The sequence below is a fragment of the Uloborus diversus genome, chromosome 7, assembly GCF_026930045.1.
Source record: "Uloborus diversus isolate 005 chromosome 7, Udiv.v.3.1, whole genome shotgun sequence".
Classification (NCBI taxonomy): Eukaryota; Metazoa; Arthropoda; class Arachnida; order Araneae; family Uloboridae; genus Uloborus; species Uloborus diversus.
Genome location: NC_072737.1, coordinates 126,312,709 through 126,333,587, shown reverse-complemented (window position 1 = coordinate 126,333,587; position 20,879 = coordinate 126,312,709). Strand labels below are relative to the sequence as shown.

The 20,879-nt window shown below is 34.1% G+C and overlaps 1 protein-coding gene across 1 annotated transcript in view; it reads right to left on the bottom strand.

Moving 5' to 3' along the window:
- The window catches only part of LOC129226475 (cAMP-dependent protein kinase regulatory subunit-like), a 181,704-nt gene extending 171,420 nt beyond the window's left edge, over positions 1-10,284 (bottom strand). Inside the window, exon 1 of the mRNA XM_054861086.1 lies at positions 10,071-10,284. Within this exon, the coding sequence (XP_054717061.1) occupies positions 10,071-10,076 (6 nt within the window). The 5' untranslated portion in view covers positions 10,077-10,284. The remainder of the gene's footprint in view (positions 1-10,070) is intronic.
- Positions 10,285-20,879: the final 10,595 nt, after the last annotated feature.

Sequence of the window (20,879 nt, the reverse complement as noted above, 5' to 3'; positions counted from 1 at the left end):
TGCTAGTTGATACTGGCAATATTTGGTGGCAATCCTGTAAAACCCAGGGTTGGCAAAAACCCGGGTTTTTTTAAAAAAGCCCATGGACCCAGGGTTTTTTGGGTTTTTTTAAATAAAACCCAAAAAAACCCAACTGAAGCTGGATTTTTTAAAAAGAAATATGGGTTTTTTGTCTTCTTTTTTTAGGGAAAATATGGGGTAGTTGTAGCACATTGTTGCGTAAGTATATGGACAAAGCACAAAAATTGTCTTCGGGAAAAAAGAAGCTGGAAAATTCAGCGTTTTCTGAAGAAAAGTATAAAAGATGACGAAACCCACGAATGGTGAAGTTTCAGGTTTTTTAGTTTCCATAACTACCAACAGTTAAGGCAAATTTACTTCTTGAGTGATAAAATCTATTGTTTGTTTGCTGTACATCTTATTCTGTTTTCTATCCGACCGTTTGTAAAATCTGTTAATTTCTAAAAAAAAAAATATATACCTTGTTTATTCGCGATTTGTGACGTGTTGGTTTGCAGAAAATAATTTTCACGTGAAAGCCTTTTAGCTAGAGTAGTTTCCTCTGTACAATCTACAAATATTGAGAAAATCGGACGTGACAGGACTTAGTCAAGATAATTTGAGTTATTTATTGAGACCAGTGAAAGAAAAAAGTTAAATATATTTATTTAAAATATTTGAAGTATTTTTTTAATGCTTTTAAGAGTTAAGAAATACTATTAAAGTTTGAAATTCATTTTTTATGTTCATTGTCTGTGGTGAAGAACAAATAAAAAAAAAGTTTAAATTGTGAAAGTATTTAAATTAATTAATTTTTTTAAAAACTTCTCAGAAAATTTTAAAAAACCCAAAAGTGGGCTAAATAATGGGTTTTTTTAAATGGGTTTTTTCAAAAAAAAATCCATTGGCTCCAACCCAATTGGGTCCAATCTGGCCAACCCTGGCCAACCCCATGTTAACTTCGAGGTTTCTATCGACAATTTCTGTAAAACTGTCTTTTCTGCATTGGTTCTCAGAGCACTGAAGAAATATCATTCCGAAGGTTATTCTCGCTTCTCCAACACTTTTTCGGTATCCAGTCATCGGCTTGGTCGGAATTAACTTATGAAATATTTATATTTAAATTCTAACTCAGAATAACAAACACTGTTTTTTTTTTTTTTTTTTTTTTTCATAACTCTTTCAAGGGCTTACGCAATTTTTCAAAGTTTTTGCTAATCTCGTATTGGTAATACGGTCACGTATTATTTTGTTTTTCTTCCGAAACCACGACATTAGAGCAGAACCGTCGTTTTGTGCGTCCGGTGAGGGCGATTGGTTCCCCTCCCTACACGGTCACGCTCGCAATGCGTACAAATCATTATTTTGAAATACAAGAAATCTTTTTATCAAGTTGATACATCATATTAAGATACAAAATGGTGCCTTATGTTCGAATATATTGCAATTAAAAGCCAAAATTTAAAGTTCTGGGAATAAAGTGCAAATATGCACAGAAATGTCTCATCTGTGAAAATGGATTGAGTATATTATTGATTAAGGAATATATTATCCACAAATACTTAGAGAAATCTTTTGCACGATGTTGTTTATTCCAGGGATGCCCTCCCTCAGGGGCGGCATTTCAACATTTCATTTGGGGGGTCGAGTTTTTTAAACATGAATTTTCTCAATATGGAATAATATACGAGTACATTTTTTTCAGTAAGGTCATTCAAGAAATTCAAATTTTAATTTCCACACTTTTAATTTATTTTATAGCAAACTGTAACAGAAAAGATCTTGATACTACCGTTTCTAAAGTAAATTTTTAATGTACGATTCTTGGAATCCAGAAGAAAAGGAAATCTTGGTACTATATTCCGTCAATATCCAGTGGCATGCTCTTGGCAGTATAGCTGAAGATGAAAGTTTTGCTTGTCCCATCATGTACCAATAAAAAAAACTCCAATCTTCTGAGACACGAAAATGATCTTTCACAGTTATCTGAGTTGATTGGAATCGGTGAAAAATAATTGAAGCTACAAAGTTATGTTAAAAAATGCATCTTAAAAATTTTTCTCTTTAAAAAAACCCACGCAAGTTTAACATTGGTGCTCTAGTCTTAATTTTTCATCATTGAAGTGCACTGGCTCTTCACAAAACAATTCTTTTTGCTTCTTTCAACAACTTTTACGTGTAACTGAAATATTTTATTTATCTTGTTCAATAACCTGCACATATAATATTGAACTTAGATTTATCACTAAATCTTGTTTTAATTTCATAAGAAACTGAATGAATCTATTATTTGATACAAAATATTGAGCCAATCATATGACTTTGCATCATCATGTGGATTTTTGTCACTTTTTTAAATATTTTTTTTAATGCGTCCAATAATTCCAAATTAGCAAGCTCTTAATAGGAGCTCAATCAAGAGTTCCAGCTTTAACTTTTGAAGACCATTTTGTACCTCTCAGTTAAAGAGCATCCTGCAAAAGTATTTGTTGATACAAGATTTTTCTTTTCAAAAATAGCGTGTCTTTTGTAAGAAGTTTCTATGAAAGTATGCAATGTATTGAATTGCTCAAATATGCCTCTTAACCGAAGGAATCAATGTTCACTCACTAATTGAACATACATTTAAAATACCAAGGAACTTCTCGTAAAAATCGGGCCAGTCACACCTCTGCACTGTCCTTTCACATTAGAAGCAGAAGCATCATCTTAACACTAGACTTACAAGTATGAGGCGTTTAACCCATATGAGGAAATTTCTTCTTTAGTTGAAACAACCTTATTCTCCATCTGTTTTTTATTCTGGAAGTTCTGAAAATGATTCATGAATTTCTAAGTTATTATCCAAATAGCGAAAAACAGTTGCTCGTGTCTGGACAAGTCTCATGTTTCATCAACTTTTACTAAAGATCATCTGCAGATTCTTTTTTTTTTTTTTTAAATTTCTTATTGCATATGATGATCACTGATTCGCGCATTATGTAAATTAAATTTCCTGACTTCTTAATATTCTGTGCAAAATATTTGGGGGTGCAACCGCCCCCTCTTGCTCCCCCTATTTGCCGCCCCTGCCCTCCCCCAAGGGCAAATGCGCACTCTCCTAAATATCGCGGAGACCCCCCCCCCAAAAAAAAACAAGAGCTCCTCAAAAAATGAAAAAAAAAAATATCCCTCGAAACAACCCCCCCCCCCCCCACCCCCAAAAAATCTCAATCACTCAGTCTAGGCCATGACTCCCCTTCCCCCCCCCCTAGGTGGGTGCCCCTGCTTATTTAATTTCCTTATAAGAGGACTCTCAATAAGTTGACTGTTGTGAAGAGCTTAGAACAGTTTTTCACATCCTTTTTGGGTTCATAGAGCCCCTTCTAGACGCTGAATGACACCAACCTGCTAACCTCCCTTTTACCTTTTTCTTCCATGAAAAAAATTTGTTGGGGATGGTATTAGTGAGCGTTTCTATCAATGAAAATATAAACACCTAATTTCATCTCATAAATGCAAATAATGAAGAAGTGTTTTACAACTGCTCTTAACTTTGAGAAAAACAATAATTAATTAAATAGGTCAACCCTTTAAAAGCTTCATTAATTAAAGTTTTTTTTAATTTCCCTTTTTTTTCTCCCAAACAGAACTGATACTTCAAGAGAAATACTTAATTAAGATCATTCACGTACTTTTCAGAAACAGAAGAACAAATTCCGGAAACAAAGGGCAAATACACGAGTAAAAAGATTTCATTTGTGAAAATTGGTAGAGCAATTTATAAATGTCATTTCTTGTGTCATTAATTCGACAACAATTACATTCACCGAAAACCGTACGCTGTAGATCCAATTAATGTAAAACTTCAAATATTCCGCTTCGAATCTTCTCCGTGATTGAAAATAAAGATGAACTTTTGAGAACTACTCACTCGAGAAGAAAAAAGTTTGTTCTTCCCGAACTTCGACGTGACAAAAAGCCTCCATTTCCTCAGAGAGGAGAAAATCAACAATGATCTCGGCTTCTTTTGTCATGTAAACAGATGACTTATAAACAAACGTGACACTTGTACATAAATATCCGCTACCGTTCTCAACTAAGACATTCAAGCACACGATTGCACTTGAAAGTCGGGGAATCAGATAAAAGCCTGCCCTTGAAAAACGTTTCATACAAAAAGTGCGTTATGTAATCTAATCTCCTACGCTAAACGAACAGTAGACCCATAGATGAAGGGGAAAAAAATTGGTGTGGGCACCTCATCACCACGTGTGCCGATTAAATACTTTTATAACTTAGAGATTGAATGTATGCACTCACGTACGCTTGTGGGAAGTAATATATCTTAAATGCATACTTTTCTTTGAATATCTTGATGTTTATTTATTTATTTTAAAGAATTTTCGCACTTTCCTGCCCCCATAAAGCGTAATAAACATTGGTGGATTTTCCAGGAACTCTCAAAAATGCATTGCGACAGGCCGACAAGCCTTGAAATCCGTCACTTGACAAGGCCCTTTAAACGAATAAGCCATAATCCCTTTCCTATGTTTGATATAGTAGCTATAGCCTTTAGAGGAGGAATAAGTAAATGAAGAGAGCAAGTCCAATCGTTGGCTTAGCAAAAGCTGAGGCAAAGACCCTAAGTCACGTGACTCAACAAAGACTAATGGTTGACACGTTTTGCGTGAAACCAGAGAAAGAAACGGATTTCTTCCAATGCCTTACTTTAAAATCTATCACGTGACATGGAGGTCTTTACTTCACGAATGAAAGTCTTGACTCCCTCCATTTTATCGCTTCTTAATGGTATAGCCAATCTCTTTTCGCTTTTTGTTCCAATGTTACATACAAAGGCCAAAATTACCCCAGTTGACGACTTTTGAAAAATTATTTCACTCTTTGAAAAGAGCAATATCCTGACTGCTTATAGGTCATATATTATATGAATAACTGAGAAACAGCCTTTTAAACTTTTATACCTCCATATATTTGATTCCGATGCCACTTTTCAGAATTTTTTAAAAACATATTTCCCATTCACAAATGGCCATAAAACATCGCGCGTGGGTAAAATACGCTATAAACAAACACTTTGAGACCATAACTCAATTTTGATAAGGACGCAGAAAAGACTTTTGTGCTTAGCCCGGCAGTATAGTGTACGTATAAATTGGATAAAATTATGCAATATATAGTCATAAAAAGTCGGACACAGGATTTTTAATTGCTGCCAAAAAACGGAACTGAATAATTGTGAGGTAAATTTTCAGTACGTTACCGCTCTATAGCCAGTGCTAAAGCAGAAATACATAAAATAAACCGCCGAAACTGCAGTCTTCGGATGGAATGACTGAGCTGGCGATGTACAGGTAGTTATCAAAATAATGGAAACACCTGTGAATAAAAGTGACATTTTTGAATGTGCTTTGTAAGTAATGAAGAATAAAACTAGATGTCTGTTTTTTTTTTTTTTTAAATAAATAGCAATGTACATATTCTGGTAGTTTATGGTGACTTAATTGAAGTTCTGGATTTTTTTTCAAGCGCGTGAAATGTCGGACCTCTCAAATTTTAAAAGAGGCCAAGTTGTTGGAGTGCGACTAGCTGGAGCAAGTGTAACAGAAACATCTCGACTTTTTGGCGTTTCTAGAGGTACAGTATCTAAAGACATGACAGCATACACAGAGCGCGGTAAGACAAGCTCGGCAAAGCAAAATAGTGGACGGAAAGAGAAGCTCAGTGAAAGAGACCGACGGATGTTGAAGCGGATCGTAAGGTTCAAAAACTGAACAACAACTGCAAAAGTGACCACAGAACTCAATCACTACCTGGATTCACCTGTGTGAGTGATAACGGTCAGAAGGCATCTTTATTAACAGAACATTTACGGCAGAGTAGCGATTCCCAACACAGTTGTCACAGAGTGTTTCCATTATTTTGATAACTACCTCTATTTTATGTATAAGGTAAATTGTTGATAAAGATAGCAAATTAATTTTATTGCTGAACTTCAGCCTTTAAATTTAAAGCAATATTTCCTACTCTGTTTATGTCCGAAGTTTTGAAAGCAGATATTTAATATTTGCATTTGATTATGTTCAGAATTTGCAAATACTTCACATAAACGGGTTGCAAAACTTGAGTTTCAGTATACTAAGTAAAATATTTTTATTCCATATTAACACATAAATGTTAGATACTTGCGCAGAAATTGACATTAACGCTGAGCACTTCAGGTCAGGGAAAACGCATTGTTGGTATAGTCAGCTTCACATTACAGATGGCAATCTGTTTGAAAAAATTTTGAAACACTACTGTCAACAAAGGACGAATCAAATGCCTGTCTTGTTACTGCTGTGTTAGGCTAAAAATATATCGTGTAGATGTAGTGTTTCTACTGCAGAAAATTTTGTAAGCGAGAGCATTTTATTTACTCACAAGAGGACGGTATGAACTTGCTTTCACAGAAAATTTTTTAAACATGGCTTTTATATAGATCGATAGCAATGAATCCCATTGTGTGGGTCTACTTTTTCACAACTTTCCCGTTTTCGAGATATACGCGCTTAAAATATATTATATAGTATTATATTTCAATGACGTAAGTCTCGGTGTATCGGACAGAATTCAATAAATTTTCACGCTAAAAAAAGTCATGCTTTTTAACTATTAGAATTAAGTTGAGACTACTTCAAACATGGACAATAAATTTAATATGGGGATTGTAAACTAATACGTTATTTAAGAGATTATTATACCACTGACTACCAGAAAGTGTAAAAAAAATTTGATACACTGTTTCTCACAGAAAGACAGATGGTTTGCTGCAGTGCCCCTTTTTGTTGATTTTCTCTTGAAAAGAAAAAAAAAGTTTACTAATACGATTCGCATTCGCTGTCTGCTAGGCACCGAATTGCTCTTGTCCAATCTAAGCACGTGAATGAGATGGCCAAATTGCGCAATTCTTTATTTACATCTAGTCTATCTTTCCCTCGAATGGAGTTTAGTTAACTACCGAGACTATCGCCACTGAGATATATCGTTATACGAGTATGCTATATTTAGACTATGTATGTCTCAAAAACGGGAAAGGTGCGAAAACTTAGACCCATACCATCGAATTTAGCTCTTTCGATATTTTTAAGAGCCATGCTTTAAAAAAATTATTGCGGAAAAATAAGTTCGTTACCTTCTTTAGCGTAGGGGAATCTGCAGACATTCTGCACATTCCCTTACATCCCGCATTTGTGCAGAATCTGCACATTCTTCCATATAAAGAAATTTAACCTTCCTTCTTAGTGTTCATGACTATAGAAAGTCGCCCGTCAAGGTATGAAGGGTGAAAACTGCTTCTACTCCTCTGCATTTGAACTAAGCAATTACCTGTTCGGAAATATTTTGATTGTTGAAATTTTAATCCTCCAGTGGATGAACCTAAATTACATTTTCCATTTTACCATTTTTACGTTTCTTCATTTTCCTAAAATGAGAGTTCTACCAGTAAAACAGTATGTTACCGGATCCAGTTCATCCCTGTCAAAATAAAGCATTTCCTTGCATGTCAAATATTACCAAAGAATATAATCAAGTTATCATGCCGTGGCGCGAGTTTCATTGTTGATGACGTCAGGAGCGTTACTCGATCATTCGCTTTCATATATATGAGGATGATTAGGATAACCATACACATGTATTTAACTTTTAAGTGCTTAGAAAGCAAACTACAAAAGTAAGGCATCATTTTAAAGTTTTTTTCACTGCTATCAGTGAACAATAAACAAATGAGACACGTTTTTGCTGTTACTCAAAAAATTACTTTAAAACAGGGCTTTTGAATTCTTTCTGTCAAGCGCGAATGCTTTGGTAAAATATTATTTGTGCTATATGTAGTCTAATAAGTTTTTCTCTTGTCTAATCAGTGCTCGGAATATGATACGAAACTTGTAAATTTAACAGTGAGCAGGGCTATATTTTTTGGAAAAAATATTTTCTTTTAGATATATTACTGCATAATTTAAACTGACACAGTATAGGTTACAAACCCATTAATGTAATTGGTATATACGTATGTTTCGTATATGTTTCACATTGAAGAGTTATATTCTTTGAAATAGGATAGTATTTCTGTTATTTAAATCTTGCTCGTATGTGCTCCAGTCTTTTTCATATGTGGCCTCAGTAAGCGCGCAGGTGAACAATAGAAGACTTCTTTTTTTTTTTTTTTTAATATCATGAAGTCGAGAAATATTTTTTAAAAAAATCCTTGAAAAATCCAACACACAAAGAAAACACTAATCAATCTCAGAAACACTTTTTCTCTGAAAAATTGATAATATTTTTTGAAAAATACAGAAATGAAAAAAGGTAAAGTTCACATTTGCCTTACCTCTCTTAGCCAACATCTTTTACATTGCAAACATTAGTGATGCAAAAGAAACGAAGCCACCAGAAAATATTTTTTGTTAAAAATGAGATCATTTAGGAATATTGCCAAGCCAAAAGCAAAAAGGAAAATAAAAAAAACTATGTAAATGGCTGCAGCAGCAAATCGGCTTAGAAAAGAATGTATTAAGAGCAGACGGGGATTGCGTTACATTGAGAAGGTTCAAAATATGTGCAATTCTAGTTAATACTACTACTTTTAAATAATATGATGAATAAAGGCATGGGGTCTAAAACATGATTTCAGGTTAAAAACTAAAATTGAGTAATGTCTCGGAATCTATTTTTAATAAATCATCACGAAGTTTCTCGTATATAAACATATTGTTTGTCCTAAACCAGGTGAAAAATTTATACTCGAAACACATTAAATGCAGCGTAGTTCGTTGGAACTACTATATTTGCTTTCTACAATCCCTGAACTTTTTTTAAATGTGTCGCTAATCATGTTAAAATTGGCGCAGATATTTTTTAACGCAGCTTTAAATATGTTAAAAACAGGGGCAGGCACTTTTTTATAAGTCGAAAAAAACCCATTAAAAATATAAAAGTTCGAGTAATTTTTTTTAATAATATTATTAACGACATTACAAATAAGCACAGATGTGTAACTCAAGTGATATTGCAACAGTTTTTGTTTTTTTTTTTCTTTTTTAAGGCACGAAAATGCACTTTGTCATTTTTCAGAGGACTAAAATATATTTTGGAGGAGTGAAAATACGAAAACAGTTAATATCATAATAATAGTGATAAATTCCTTTTTTTTTTGGAAAAAAAAAAAACTACCTTTCTAAGGGTGAATTAGAGCGTGGCAGGGAAAGAAGGGTTGTGTATTATTTTGATTTTTGATACTTAGAATTTGTTTCAAAAAATAACAAAACATTAAAAATCCGATGGTGCAATATTTTTTTTTTTCAAGCTCATAGCGAGAGATTATGCTCAACTAAATTTTTGATACGTGTTACCTATTTTCAATGGGTAAAAGGCACTTGCGAAGGGTCAAAAATATCTCTGGACATTTTTATTTAGTCAATAAAGATGTTGAAAAAAGGCTCAGGTAATTTTCAATTAGTCGCTTAAGACATTAATAAAAGGTTTAGATAACTTTTAATAGCTCATAATGTTAAAAATAGGTTCCGGTTGTTTTGAATAATTCGCTAAAAATTTTAAAAATAAGTTCAGGTAATTTTGAATAAGTTGCCACGGAGATTAAAAAAAAGGGCTCGGGTAAGTTTTAGGAAGACGTAAAGATATAAAATAAGATCGTGCAATTTCTAAGAAGTGCTAAACTTATTAAAAATAGGCTTTTAGATAGTTTTTAATAAGTCGGAAAAGATTTTTAAAATAGCTTCGAGTAACTCAAAAAAGGTCGCCAAAGAAATTAAAAATAAGCTCAGGTAACTTTCAGTAAGTCGTTAAAGATATTAAAAATTAGCTTATATAATTTTTAATAAGTCGGTAAAAGTATCGAATATAGGCTCTGGTAATTTTTAATAAGTCGCTAAATTATTAAACATAAGCTCATGTAATTTTCAATAAATCACTTTAGGCATTAAAAATAGACGAAATTTCAAAAGGAAATAAAAGTTTCCAAGAAGAGCAAAAAATCACAGAAGGGAAATTTAACTTCCGCTTCCGCTCACCTCCATGGTCAGGCGCTTCGGACGAGTTGTAGGGGCGTCGGTATCCAATGGCGACTCTCTTTCAGTGGCGCGAGAGGCAAGTGGCGTGAAGCAGTGTGTGAGTGACCTTCTCCCCTCGCTTCAAAAAGGAGGGTGTCGTCTGCTGGGCGTCGATCTGACGTCACGAAAGGTGTGGCGTTAGCGAAAAATACTTGTCTCCTTTTGCTTGAATAGTTTGTCGCGAGTGAGAAGTAGCGAGAGGATGCAGTAATGCTGAAATTCGAACGCGTGGGTAAGGGTGACGTAGGCGTTTGTTTACGCGCGGTAAGAGTTTGCGTCGCCAAAAAGGCAAGGGCGGGATTTATGAATTGAGCTTCTCACATTGGAAATCGCTAAGAGAAATAAAAGGTGAAGTAATTTGTTAAAAGACTGGAATAAATTATCGTTCATGTCCGGAGGAATGATATTCTTTTTTTCTTTCTATTTAAAGTTTGAAGGGGAAACATCAAGCCGCGTCGTTTTAAAACTAAAGTTCCACAAGTACTCAACACTGATCCCTTCCCCGTTGCAATCCGCTTTTGCAAAGAACGGATTCAACTTTTGGTTTAGGTGGACGTTTTCTACCTCCTCAGACTTGTATATCATCGGAGAACTAAAACCAGGGATGCCCAAGGTTATCCCTACAAGAGGGGTGGTGTACATTCCCCCAAAAGCTATTGAGCACCCACAAAGACAGATTCGATTGGACCCATTTGAATCCCTCCCCCTCCCCCGCGCATAAAAAAATTGAAAAAGCTCAAGTTGCATCACGACCCCAGCCCTCGTCAGCATCCCTGAGCCCTGATGTCAGTAACCATGGTTCTAGGTGTATGTATAATGTACAATCCTAAACTGGGGGATTCCGATGTTCTCTTTCTGATTTTTTTAGTAATTGAAGTCCTATAAATAAAGTTTCAGGTTATCTTTGATCAGGTTGACGGGGCGAGGGATCAAGACCTCATATTACTTGAAATAGAAAATAATGTGACAAACACCCAGGAAATTAAGTTGCAACTTTTATGCCAGGAATATATTTTGTTGATTGTTTCTGCTATAGGTACATCTAAATTAAGACGCTTGTACGAGATCAATGTATACTCAATGTTTGATAATTAATATGGTAGTAAACACGGTAATTAACTATAACTGCTATTAGAAAATCTATGTCAATAAAGACATCAGCTCGCAAACACGTAGAAGAAGTTGAACCTCTAAACCAAGTAATCTTGACAGTGGCGATAGAAAGTTGAACATACGTTTACATACGTTTACATTGCTTCTGTCAATTGTGAGCTAAAAATGTTTGTTATTGATGCTAATCAGAAAGATAATTTTAAATAAGTTTATTTCGCACTCAAAACTTCTTCCTGACTTCCACGAAAGCAAACATGTTAAAAAGCTTGCTTTTTGTATCAAATATAGCAATCTATTTGCAATGATGATAAGTGACTTCAATGATCCAATGAATAGCTGTGAGGGAAGATAATGTTTTCAACTATATCAGAATACTTTCACATGCAGTCAACTCGCTCGGTACTCCAGGTACATATACCGCTAACGTTCTGAGACTGGTTCCCAATCTGGGAGCAAGCGCTTCCAATAAGCAATTTGGCTCCTCAAGGGGGTGATAAATTCACGAGGGGTGATAGGAAGGCGATAAGACAAAAAAAAAGTTGAAGGCATTTAAAGACAAAATAATAATAATAACAAGCTAACAAATATCGAAATTGAAAGCGTACACAAAGCCGGTTGTTCACACAGGATGTCTTTTCGACCTCTAAGCTCACCTCTAAACAATTAAAAAAGAAGTTCATTAAAAACCCAGTAACACTTGTGTACAGTTTCCTGCAAATTTGTGCCTATTAAAGTACAGTAAAACCCCGATTTAACGATTGTCAAGGGACCTGAAAAGGTTATTGTTAAATCAAGGATATCGTCAAATCGAGGAGCATAGACATTCAATGCAGTCAAATACAAAACAGTGAAATCTTTAAACGAGCAATTCTTGTGACTATATATATAGCGTATCTTGGAAACGGCTCAAACTATTTGGATGAAATTTTGGACTCAATTGTAGTTTTGCATCCTAAGTTTATCTACATCAGTGTTTTTCTGTAAAAACGCAATGTTTTACAAAAAAAAAAAAAAGTTTTTTTTTAATATGAAGAAATTAAGTTAAGCCTTGAAAAAAACTGAATTGACACATAAGGCAGGCGATTTGCAAGCATAACAATGAAAATTTGTCTCTTCTCGCCACAGAGTAAAGAAATTACATAGAGAGGACCCGCTATACTAAGAAATTGAAGCCGGAAGTTGCACCGCTGTATCCCAAGATCCTTCGCTTCTTGCTAAATATCTTGAGATACATTTTGATTCAAAAAAAAAACATTACTGAATCTCAATTGTTTGTTAATTTAAACCTAGATATTCTTGCAAGTTTATGAAGCACGTTTTTGAAATCGCAATAAAACATGAATTAAAATGAAAATCAGCTACCTTACTTGGTCTCTTTGCGAGATTGGTGAAAACTATTCTCGAGAAGCAATCACGTTATCATAACCCCGCTCACCATTGCACCGCTGTATCCCATAATTCCGGCTTCAATTTCATCTCCTTTTTAACATAGATTGCTCTCTTTAGTATGAATTTCTTTACTCTATGCTTCTCGCTTTAAAATTTCAAACTTGCTTAGGGTTGAAATGCACCGCCAGCTCAGTCATTTCAGCCGAGGACTGCAGTTTCGTGCTTATTAGCACTCATCAGCCCGGCATAGGAAAGTGACTGAGCTGCAGATGGAAAACCTCTTAAGGAAGCCAAGAGTGCCTAACAAACTGGTAGCTAATATAGAATTAGCAGACCAGACTGAAATGACTGAGCTGGCGGTGTATTTCATGTGTTTCTGCTTTAACCCTGGCTAATGGGCGGTAATTTACTGAATATTGCTTAGGGTTGCCAGGCTTGGCTGATATTAGCCACTTTGGCGAAACTATTCCTTGACCGTCTTATTTTATTTTATTTATTTATTTTCTTTTCTTACACTTCAAATAGTTTTGTATGTTTTTTAAATTAGACATCAAAATTTTATTTTGAAAAAACATATCTCTTGAGACTTTATATTTTGTTAAGACTATTGTTGTTATAATTTGTTATAGTGGTTTGGGAATCATCAGTTTTTATGGATAGCATGCTGTATGTAAAATTTTCTGACGTAAAGTGACCAACTACATTAAAAGTACTTATTCCAAATGAAAATCTCGATTGGATAAAAATGTAAATCGCAACCTAGTATGGAAGGAAGTATTGGGTTAAAAACCGATTTCACCATAGTAAAATTAGCTTCATGTTCAAAATCTTTAAAATAATAACAGGAAAATTGTATAGTGGAAGCAAAAATATAACAGATAGTTTAAAGCAAGATGTTGATTTAATTGCATTCAGAATCTTCTATGTTTGGTAATTTAGTGTTATAAGAAGGTCGCATCGCATTTTCAATCCTAGCAATATTTTTATATTTATTGTTGCCATGTTTGGTCTTAGAAACTACTTTTTTATTTATACGCAACCAGCTCAGAGCTTCACTAGGTGGATGTCTAAGGGGGTCGGGGGGAGAGGAGGCCTATTTTCAGTAGTAGGCTTCTTACAGCTGAAAGAATTATAATGTTGATAAAGTGTTTACATGTATATCTCTCGTTTCTCGGAAACATATCCAACGACTAGCGAGAACCTTAATATTTCTTAAACGTGATACTTTTCAAGAATATTTGAAAAAGTATCGAACCTTAGAAAAACACGAGTTGACAAAAAATAATTCTTTTAAAACCGAGTGAGGCTCGGTCGTTCAGGTACTGTATCATTAAACTGAGGAAATCGTTAAATCAAAGTTATACTGCAGCATTAATTCCTTTTACTCTTCAGCACAAAGTTGTTTGGTTGATTTTTAAGAAATTACGAGTTTAAAAAGAAAACATTGAAGTTCAAGTTTCCTTTTCACACCTCCGTTAAACTTTGCCATTACCAGATGAATTTTTTCATTCTTCAGCGCCAAGTTCGATATTCACAAAGTAAATATTAGCCCCGAAAAGTTAATTTAATTTTAGACCTTTAAAACGTATTCAATGACCGATAACGAGGTTCATGAACTCCCTGAAGACAAAAGATTAGTTTTTACTCATCATCTTGACAAGTTAAAACTGACCTGATTCAAGATTTAAAGCCATGATAAAGTCAGAAAATCTGAATTTCATTTTCGATCAATTTTCTTTTGAAAGCTGGGTATAAGCTTAATAATTCTTTGCAAACGGAGCTCAAAAATCATTTTTAAGCAGCACGTTTACGAATAAGCCTGAGTGAAGCTTAAAAACCCTTATCCATAATTGAAAAAATAAATTAATTAATAAATAAACCGCTCCTCCTCTTGTCCCAGTCAGCTTTAGTAGAAAGATGATTTAGTTCCGTCGTTCAGCTCCTCTCAAATAAGTTTGAAATTTCTTTCAAAGGGGATCCGCACTTGAATATAACAAACATAAAGATTGACATTCAAGTTTTAACTGAAATCCACCCAGAACAAGGCAGCACGATAAAAATAAACAAAAGAGATCCCCCCCCCCCTATTTTTTTCAAAGTATTTAAGTGTCAGCATTTTTAATTTCTCTAGATTCCAATTTGAAAAAGAAAATGAATTCTCTAGAGATGTACTTCTGTTTTTGAAAAAAAATTCACTGATCTAAGTTAAATCTCTTCAACTATCAGTTCCATTTGGGGAGAAAAAAAAAAAAGAAAGAAGAAACTAAAAAAAGTCTTAATGAAAGAAGTTTCTAAATAATTATCCTTAGTTAATTAATTAAGTTTGTTTCCCAAGGTTAAGAGCGATTCGGTAGCATTGCTTCCTTAGTTGCATTTTACTTACAATTAAAACTAGGCATTTTTATCTTCAGTAATATGAACGCTCACTAGTGCCATCGCCAACTTATATTTTTTTCACAGAAGAAAAGGTGAAAGGGGAGAGCGATAGGTATCAGTCAGCAATGGCGTAGCCAAGGTGAAGATAAGGGGTTCCCCCCCCCCCACCCATGAAGCAACAAATTACATGTGCACACACATACAAGGACCTAAAATTGCGCTTTTTGTTCTTTAATGACAAAATTTTCATATGAAACTCCCCCCCCCCCCCCCACCATGAGCAATATTTGCTACGCCACTGTCAGCCAGCCTCTAGAGGGGATGATGCGCCCGAAAAGATGTAAAAAACTGTTTGAAACTCTTCAGAACAATTAACTTGCAGAGAGTTATCTTATTAGAAAACTGAATCACGTGCAAAGGAAGCCTTTAAGCATTTGTGAACGATATAGTAGTATATTCTTCATCAGTTCAGTCCATTTGCACAAGTAAGAATTTTTTTTTCTTTCTAATGGGGGCTGCAGTATAGGCTCTGCCTTTTGCAGACTTAATCCCCCGGCATAGTACCCACTCTTTCACGTGGAACTATCGGTGGGATGCCATTGCCACGAGAATTTTGACGCCCAGTTTCTCCACTAGATGGAGGCACCAGTGCTCTATTCGATGCAAAACTGCACTAGGAATTTAATTTTGCCGAAAGATACTCCTTGCCAAACGAGTACTTCCAAGGATCTTTCACATGCCATATAATCACATGACATGGACCCTGTCGATTTTCTGCGCCTTGAAATTCCATCGACTGGAGCCAGGTTTGATCCTGCACCTTTGGGAGTGAGAGGCCAGCGTCTTAACCACTACACCACTCTGTCGGCACAAGTAAGACGTCTGGGTCAATCCATTTCAAATCACCCAGTCGGTGTTGCTCAACATTTTTAATTTTCCCGATTCTTTTATCATGGATTACCTATGGGTAGACATTAACAAAACTGCAATTGAAAAAAATTTACTAGCCATATTTTTTATTTGGCAGCCATTTTTAAAATATCAATTTGGCAAATTTGACAAAAAACAAAGTTTGCGGAAAATTGTATTGCCAATTCATTTTTAAAGATATCAAAATAATTTAAAAGCCAGTGTGTTAAGCATAAAATGACCTTTAAATAGACCATATTTTTATTTTCCTATCATACAGGAAAGTCAGTTAAACTCTTTCTCTAAAAAATCGGAAAAAAGTTAACAATCACTAATTTTTGAGACCGTAAATTTTTAGGAAGGAAAATAGACTCAGCAATATTATTTTATTTCTGTGTTTGAGTACTCATAGTACTACCAACAGCATAAGTTTTAGTCTTTAGAATGAACTAGTTTTTTTTCTACGGCTTTTCAAAAATGGCCAAAAACACGTTAATGCCAATTTTCGTAGGTCAATATCTGAAAAGGGACTGAATGAAAAAAAGTGAAAATTTTATAAAATGTTCTTAATACTAATAAGAATGTCTCACAAAAAAATTATGACTGATTTTCAACTACGTTTTGAGTTATAGAGCTGTGAATTTCAATAAAAACGCTACCGTTTTAAATACACTCGTGCAATGCTAAAGTAACAACTATAGGCTTAAAATTATTTAAACTGGCAAAGTTAGTTGATGCTTAAGTCAATAAATTATTATTTAGAGTTTTAAAAATAATTTACTTAGTTTATATTTAAATGCAGCTCAAGTTATAATATTAATACTGCCAAAAACATTTGTTAATATAAACAACAACTCGCCCATAAAGCATCTTAAGCTAATATTCACCACAGCAGCTGGGAAGAAAAATTTTAATTCTGTGAAGTGTTGTGTGGTTTTCTTCTCTTTCTTTTTTTTTTTTTAATCTATCTTTAAATGCAGGTAATGATCTAAACAAGAGCCTTGTAATAGATGATCTGATTTTAGTAGAATCCACCATCAACACTGATTTCTTTCATATTATCTAACGTATCCAATTAAATATTCTTGAGCAATTCTAGCATTTTAAAAAGTTTATATTTCTTTTAATAAAAATCGTTCTATCATGAAAACATAATAATGACATGGGATAAAATTATTTATATATTCTAGTTTAAATTACATTTTCTTGCTTTTACTGGTATATCAAAGAACAGATGAAAAAAAAAAAAGAAAGAAATAATGGCTATTTTTGCCATGGAAGAATTCGAAAGATACTGTTGTCAAAAGCATGGATTTTTCACTTTCTTCTCTCTTTTTTGGTTATTTACTTGTTCAGTAAATCTGACTCAAGCATTCATTTGCCAATCTTTGTTTTTCTTGTTTATTTTTTATGGTTTTTGGGGTTTAAATCTATTGGTGTAAGAGAGGCAAAAAAAAAAAAAAAAGTAGTCTGCAACTGCTTGTACAGTCAAGATCTTTTCTGGTGCTCACAAGTCTAGACTCCAAGGTGACATGCTTTGGTATGGATGAGGTTCAGTTGGTGATAGTTATTTGACTAGTGAACATGTCCTGCTTTAGAGTGTAGTTTTGGAATTGTATTTTTCTGTTTGCATTATTGTGCTTTTTTAAATCCACCTAATATTAGCTTTCAAGAATTTAATTGATTGTTTAAGTATTCGGTATGAGTTGTTTTGTGGGTGAACTAATAAGTGAACAGTGTCATAAACAACACTACAACAAAGAAGTACCTAAAGAGTTGATCAAGGTATGTGACTTGCCATCTGAAGAACAATGTTTGCTAAAATTAAGAATTTCAAATGAAATTACTAATATTTGTCATTACCACAGAGATAAATATTTACACAAATACAACCACATTTTTGGGAAAAAATGCTGTGACCCATTTGGTAGCCACAAAAGGCCAATCAAAAACGGTTTGCGTAAAATACTAATTGAGCACCTTTCCAAAAGTAAAAATATGAACATTGAACTAATTCCTGGACAAGCTCTATGTTCAAATTGCGCATCAAAAATTTTTGTAGAAAAACTGCCCGAAGATGAAAAAAAATAATGCTGAGGATGATCCTGAATTTCTTCCTGGCCCTTTTGAATTAGTAGAGGAGAATCCGTTGTATCAATTGGAATCCATTTTTGAAACTTTGGAATTGTCTCCTTTATGTAAAATAACAAAGCTTAACACAGAACAACGACTGTCAGCTTTACAAAGAAAAACTGATAAAATTACAAGCACAGTCAAGCGAAAATTGGATGAATCTTTCCATAATGACTTAGAAACACAGAGTTTAAATGAAACAGATACTTCAATTAGTGAGTACTACGCACTCATTACTAAACTAAAAGAAAAATTCAAAGTGTCTAGTAAAGATGATAAAATTAAGATAGTTAGTCTACTGCCAAGCTCATGGTCAAAGAAAAAAATAGTTGAGGACTTTGGTGCATCTGAATACATGGTAAAGTTAACTAGGCAGCTAGTAAAGGATCAAGGTATTTTGCCACATCTTTCAAAAAGACAGGGCAACCGAATAAGTGAAGCTATTATTAATTGTGTTAAAGAGTTTTACGAAGATGACGAAAATAGTCGCTTATGCCCTGGTAAAAAGGAATATGTTTCAACTATGATTGACAATGTCAAGGTGCAAAAACAAAAGGTTAATTCTTCTCTCACTCAACGAACTCTACAGCATATATAAACAGAAATATCCAATTCACAAAATTGGTCGCTCTATGTTTTGCGCTTTCCGACCAAAGTGGTGCGTTCTTCCGGGTTCATCAGGAACTCATAGTGTATGTGTTTGCAAACATCACCAAAACACAAAGCTTATGATAGAAGGAGCAAAGCTTAATTTACATTATAAAGACCTCATAGCTTTCATGGTATGTGATACTGAAAATGAAAAATGTATGCTTGACACCTGTTCAAAATGTCCTGGACCAGATACCCTGCTTGATCTCTTACAAAATCAAATTGACAATCTGCCTGATGAAGTTGCTTTCAAACAATGGGTGCAAACCGATAGAGATGAGCTCATAACACAAGTAATGTCCAGTGAAGAGTTTCTGCATTCTCTTATTGATAAGCTTACTCTTTTAAAATCCCATCATTTTATATCAAAAGTTCAAGCTAAACATTTCAGGGAAACTAAAGAAAACTTGGAAGATAACCACTGTTTAGTGATTGGTGATTTTGCAGAAAACTTCACATTCACAGTGCAGGACGAAATACAAAGTTTTCATTGGACTAATACACAAGCAAGTCTTCATCCGTTTGTAATATACTACAAAAAGGAAGGAACGGTGAGTTGCAAATCTATTTGTGTTATTAGCGACCACCTCGATCATAATACAACTGCTGTGTACACATTTCAACAGCACCTCATCAGGGAAATCAAGAAAATTATACCAAATATTGAAATGGTTGTGTACTTCAGCGATGGCGCAAGCAGCCAATACAAAAATAAGAAAAACTTTGTGAATGTCTGCCAACACAAAAACGATTATGGTGTGCAAGCCGAGTGGAATTTCTTTGCCTCATCACATGGGAAGAACTCTTGTGATGGGATTGGCGGAACAACAAAGCGAGAAGTAACACGAGCATCCCTCCAAAGACCTTATACAGATCAAATCCTGACTCCACAAGACATGTTTAAATACTGTCGGAACAACATTACTGGAATCAAATATGTATATGTTTCTTCAGCTGAAATTGAGCGAATGGAAACAACACTGACCGAGAGATTTGAATGTTGTTTAACAGTGAAAGGTACAAGAGGCTATCACAGATATGTTCCCTTAAGTAACAATGAAATAAGGTGCTTTGTTACTTCCACAGGCTCGAGATTTGATGATCATCAGACTTCAATATTATTTACAAATGTGTCGTCTTTCACAAATAATGACTTTGTTGCCTGTATATACGATGAGAAGTGGTGGCTTGGAAAAGTTGAAGACAAAAGTGAATGTAACAATGATATTTTGGTGCATTTCTTTCATCCTTCTGGACCAAAAACTGCCTTTCAACTGTCAAAAAATGATACTGCTTGGGCACCCGCAAAAAAAATAGTACGTAAAGTTACTTCATTGGAGCTCACAACAATGTCTGGAAGAACACACAACATAACTGATAAACTGTGCAATGAGATATCATATTTGTTTAACTCTTTAATCAAAATTACAGCTGCCAAGTAGTTACAAGTTTTACATAAAGATATATAGAAAAACATTAGTGTGTGTTATAGTTTGTGACAGTGTAGTATATAAAACATATGAGCAAGTTTATAGAAAAACATTAGTGTGTGTTATAGTTTGTGACAGTTTAGTATATAAAACATATGAGCAAGTTCAAGCATTTTACCGGTAGTACTACTACTACAGTCCTGTATTTTTAAAAAAGAAGAAATGAACAATGTGTTGATACTTTATTGACTTAAGCATCAACTAACTTTGCCAGTTTAAATAATTTTAAGCCTATAGTTGTTACTTTAGCATTGCACGAGTGTATTTAAAAAGGTAGCGTTTTTATTGAAATTCACAACTCTATAACTCAAAACGTAGTTGAATATCAGTCATAATTTTTTTGTGAGATATTCTTATTAGTATTAAGAACATTTTATAAAATTTTCACTTTTTTTCATTCAGTCCCTTTTCAGATATTGACCTACGAAAATTGGCATTAACGTGTTTTTGGACATTTTTGAAAAGCCGTAGAAAAAAAACTAGTTCATTCTAAAGACTAAAACTTATGCTGTTGGTAGTACTATGAGTACTCAAACACAGAAATAAAATAATATTGCCGAGACTCTTTTCCTTCCTAAAAATTTACGCTCTCAAAAATTAGTGATTGTTAACTTTTTTTCGAATTTTTAGAGAAAGAGTTTAACTGACTTTCCTGCATGATAGGAAAATAAAAATATGGTCTATTTAAAGGACATTTTATGCTTAACAC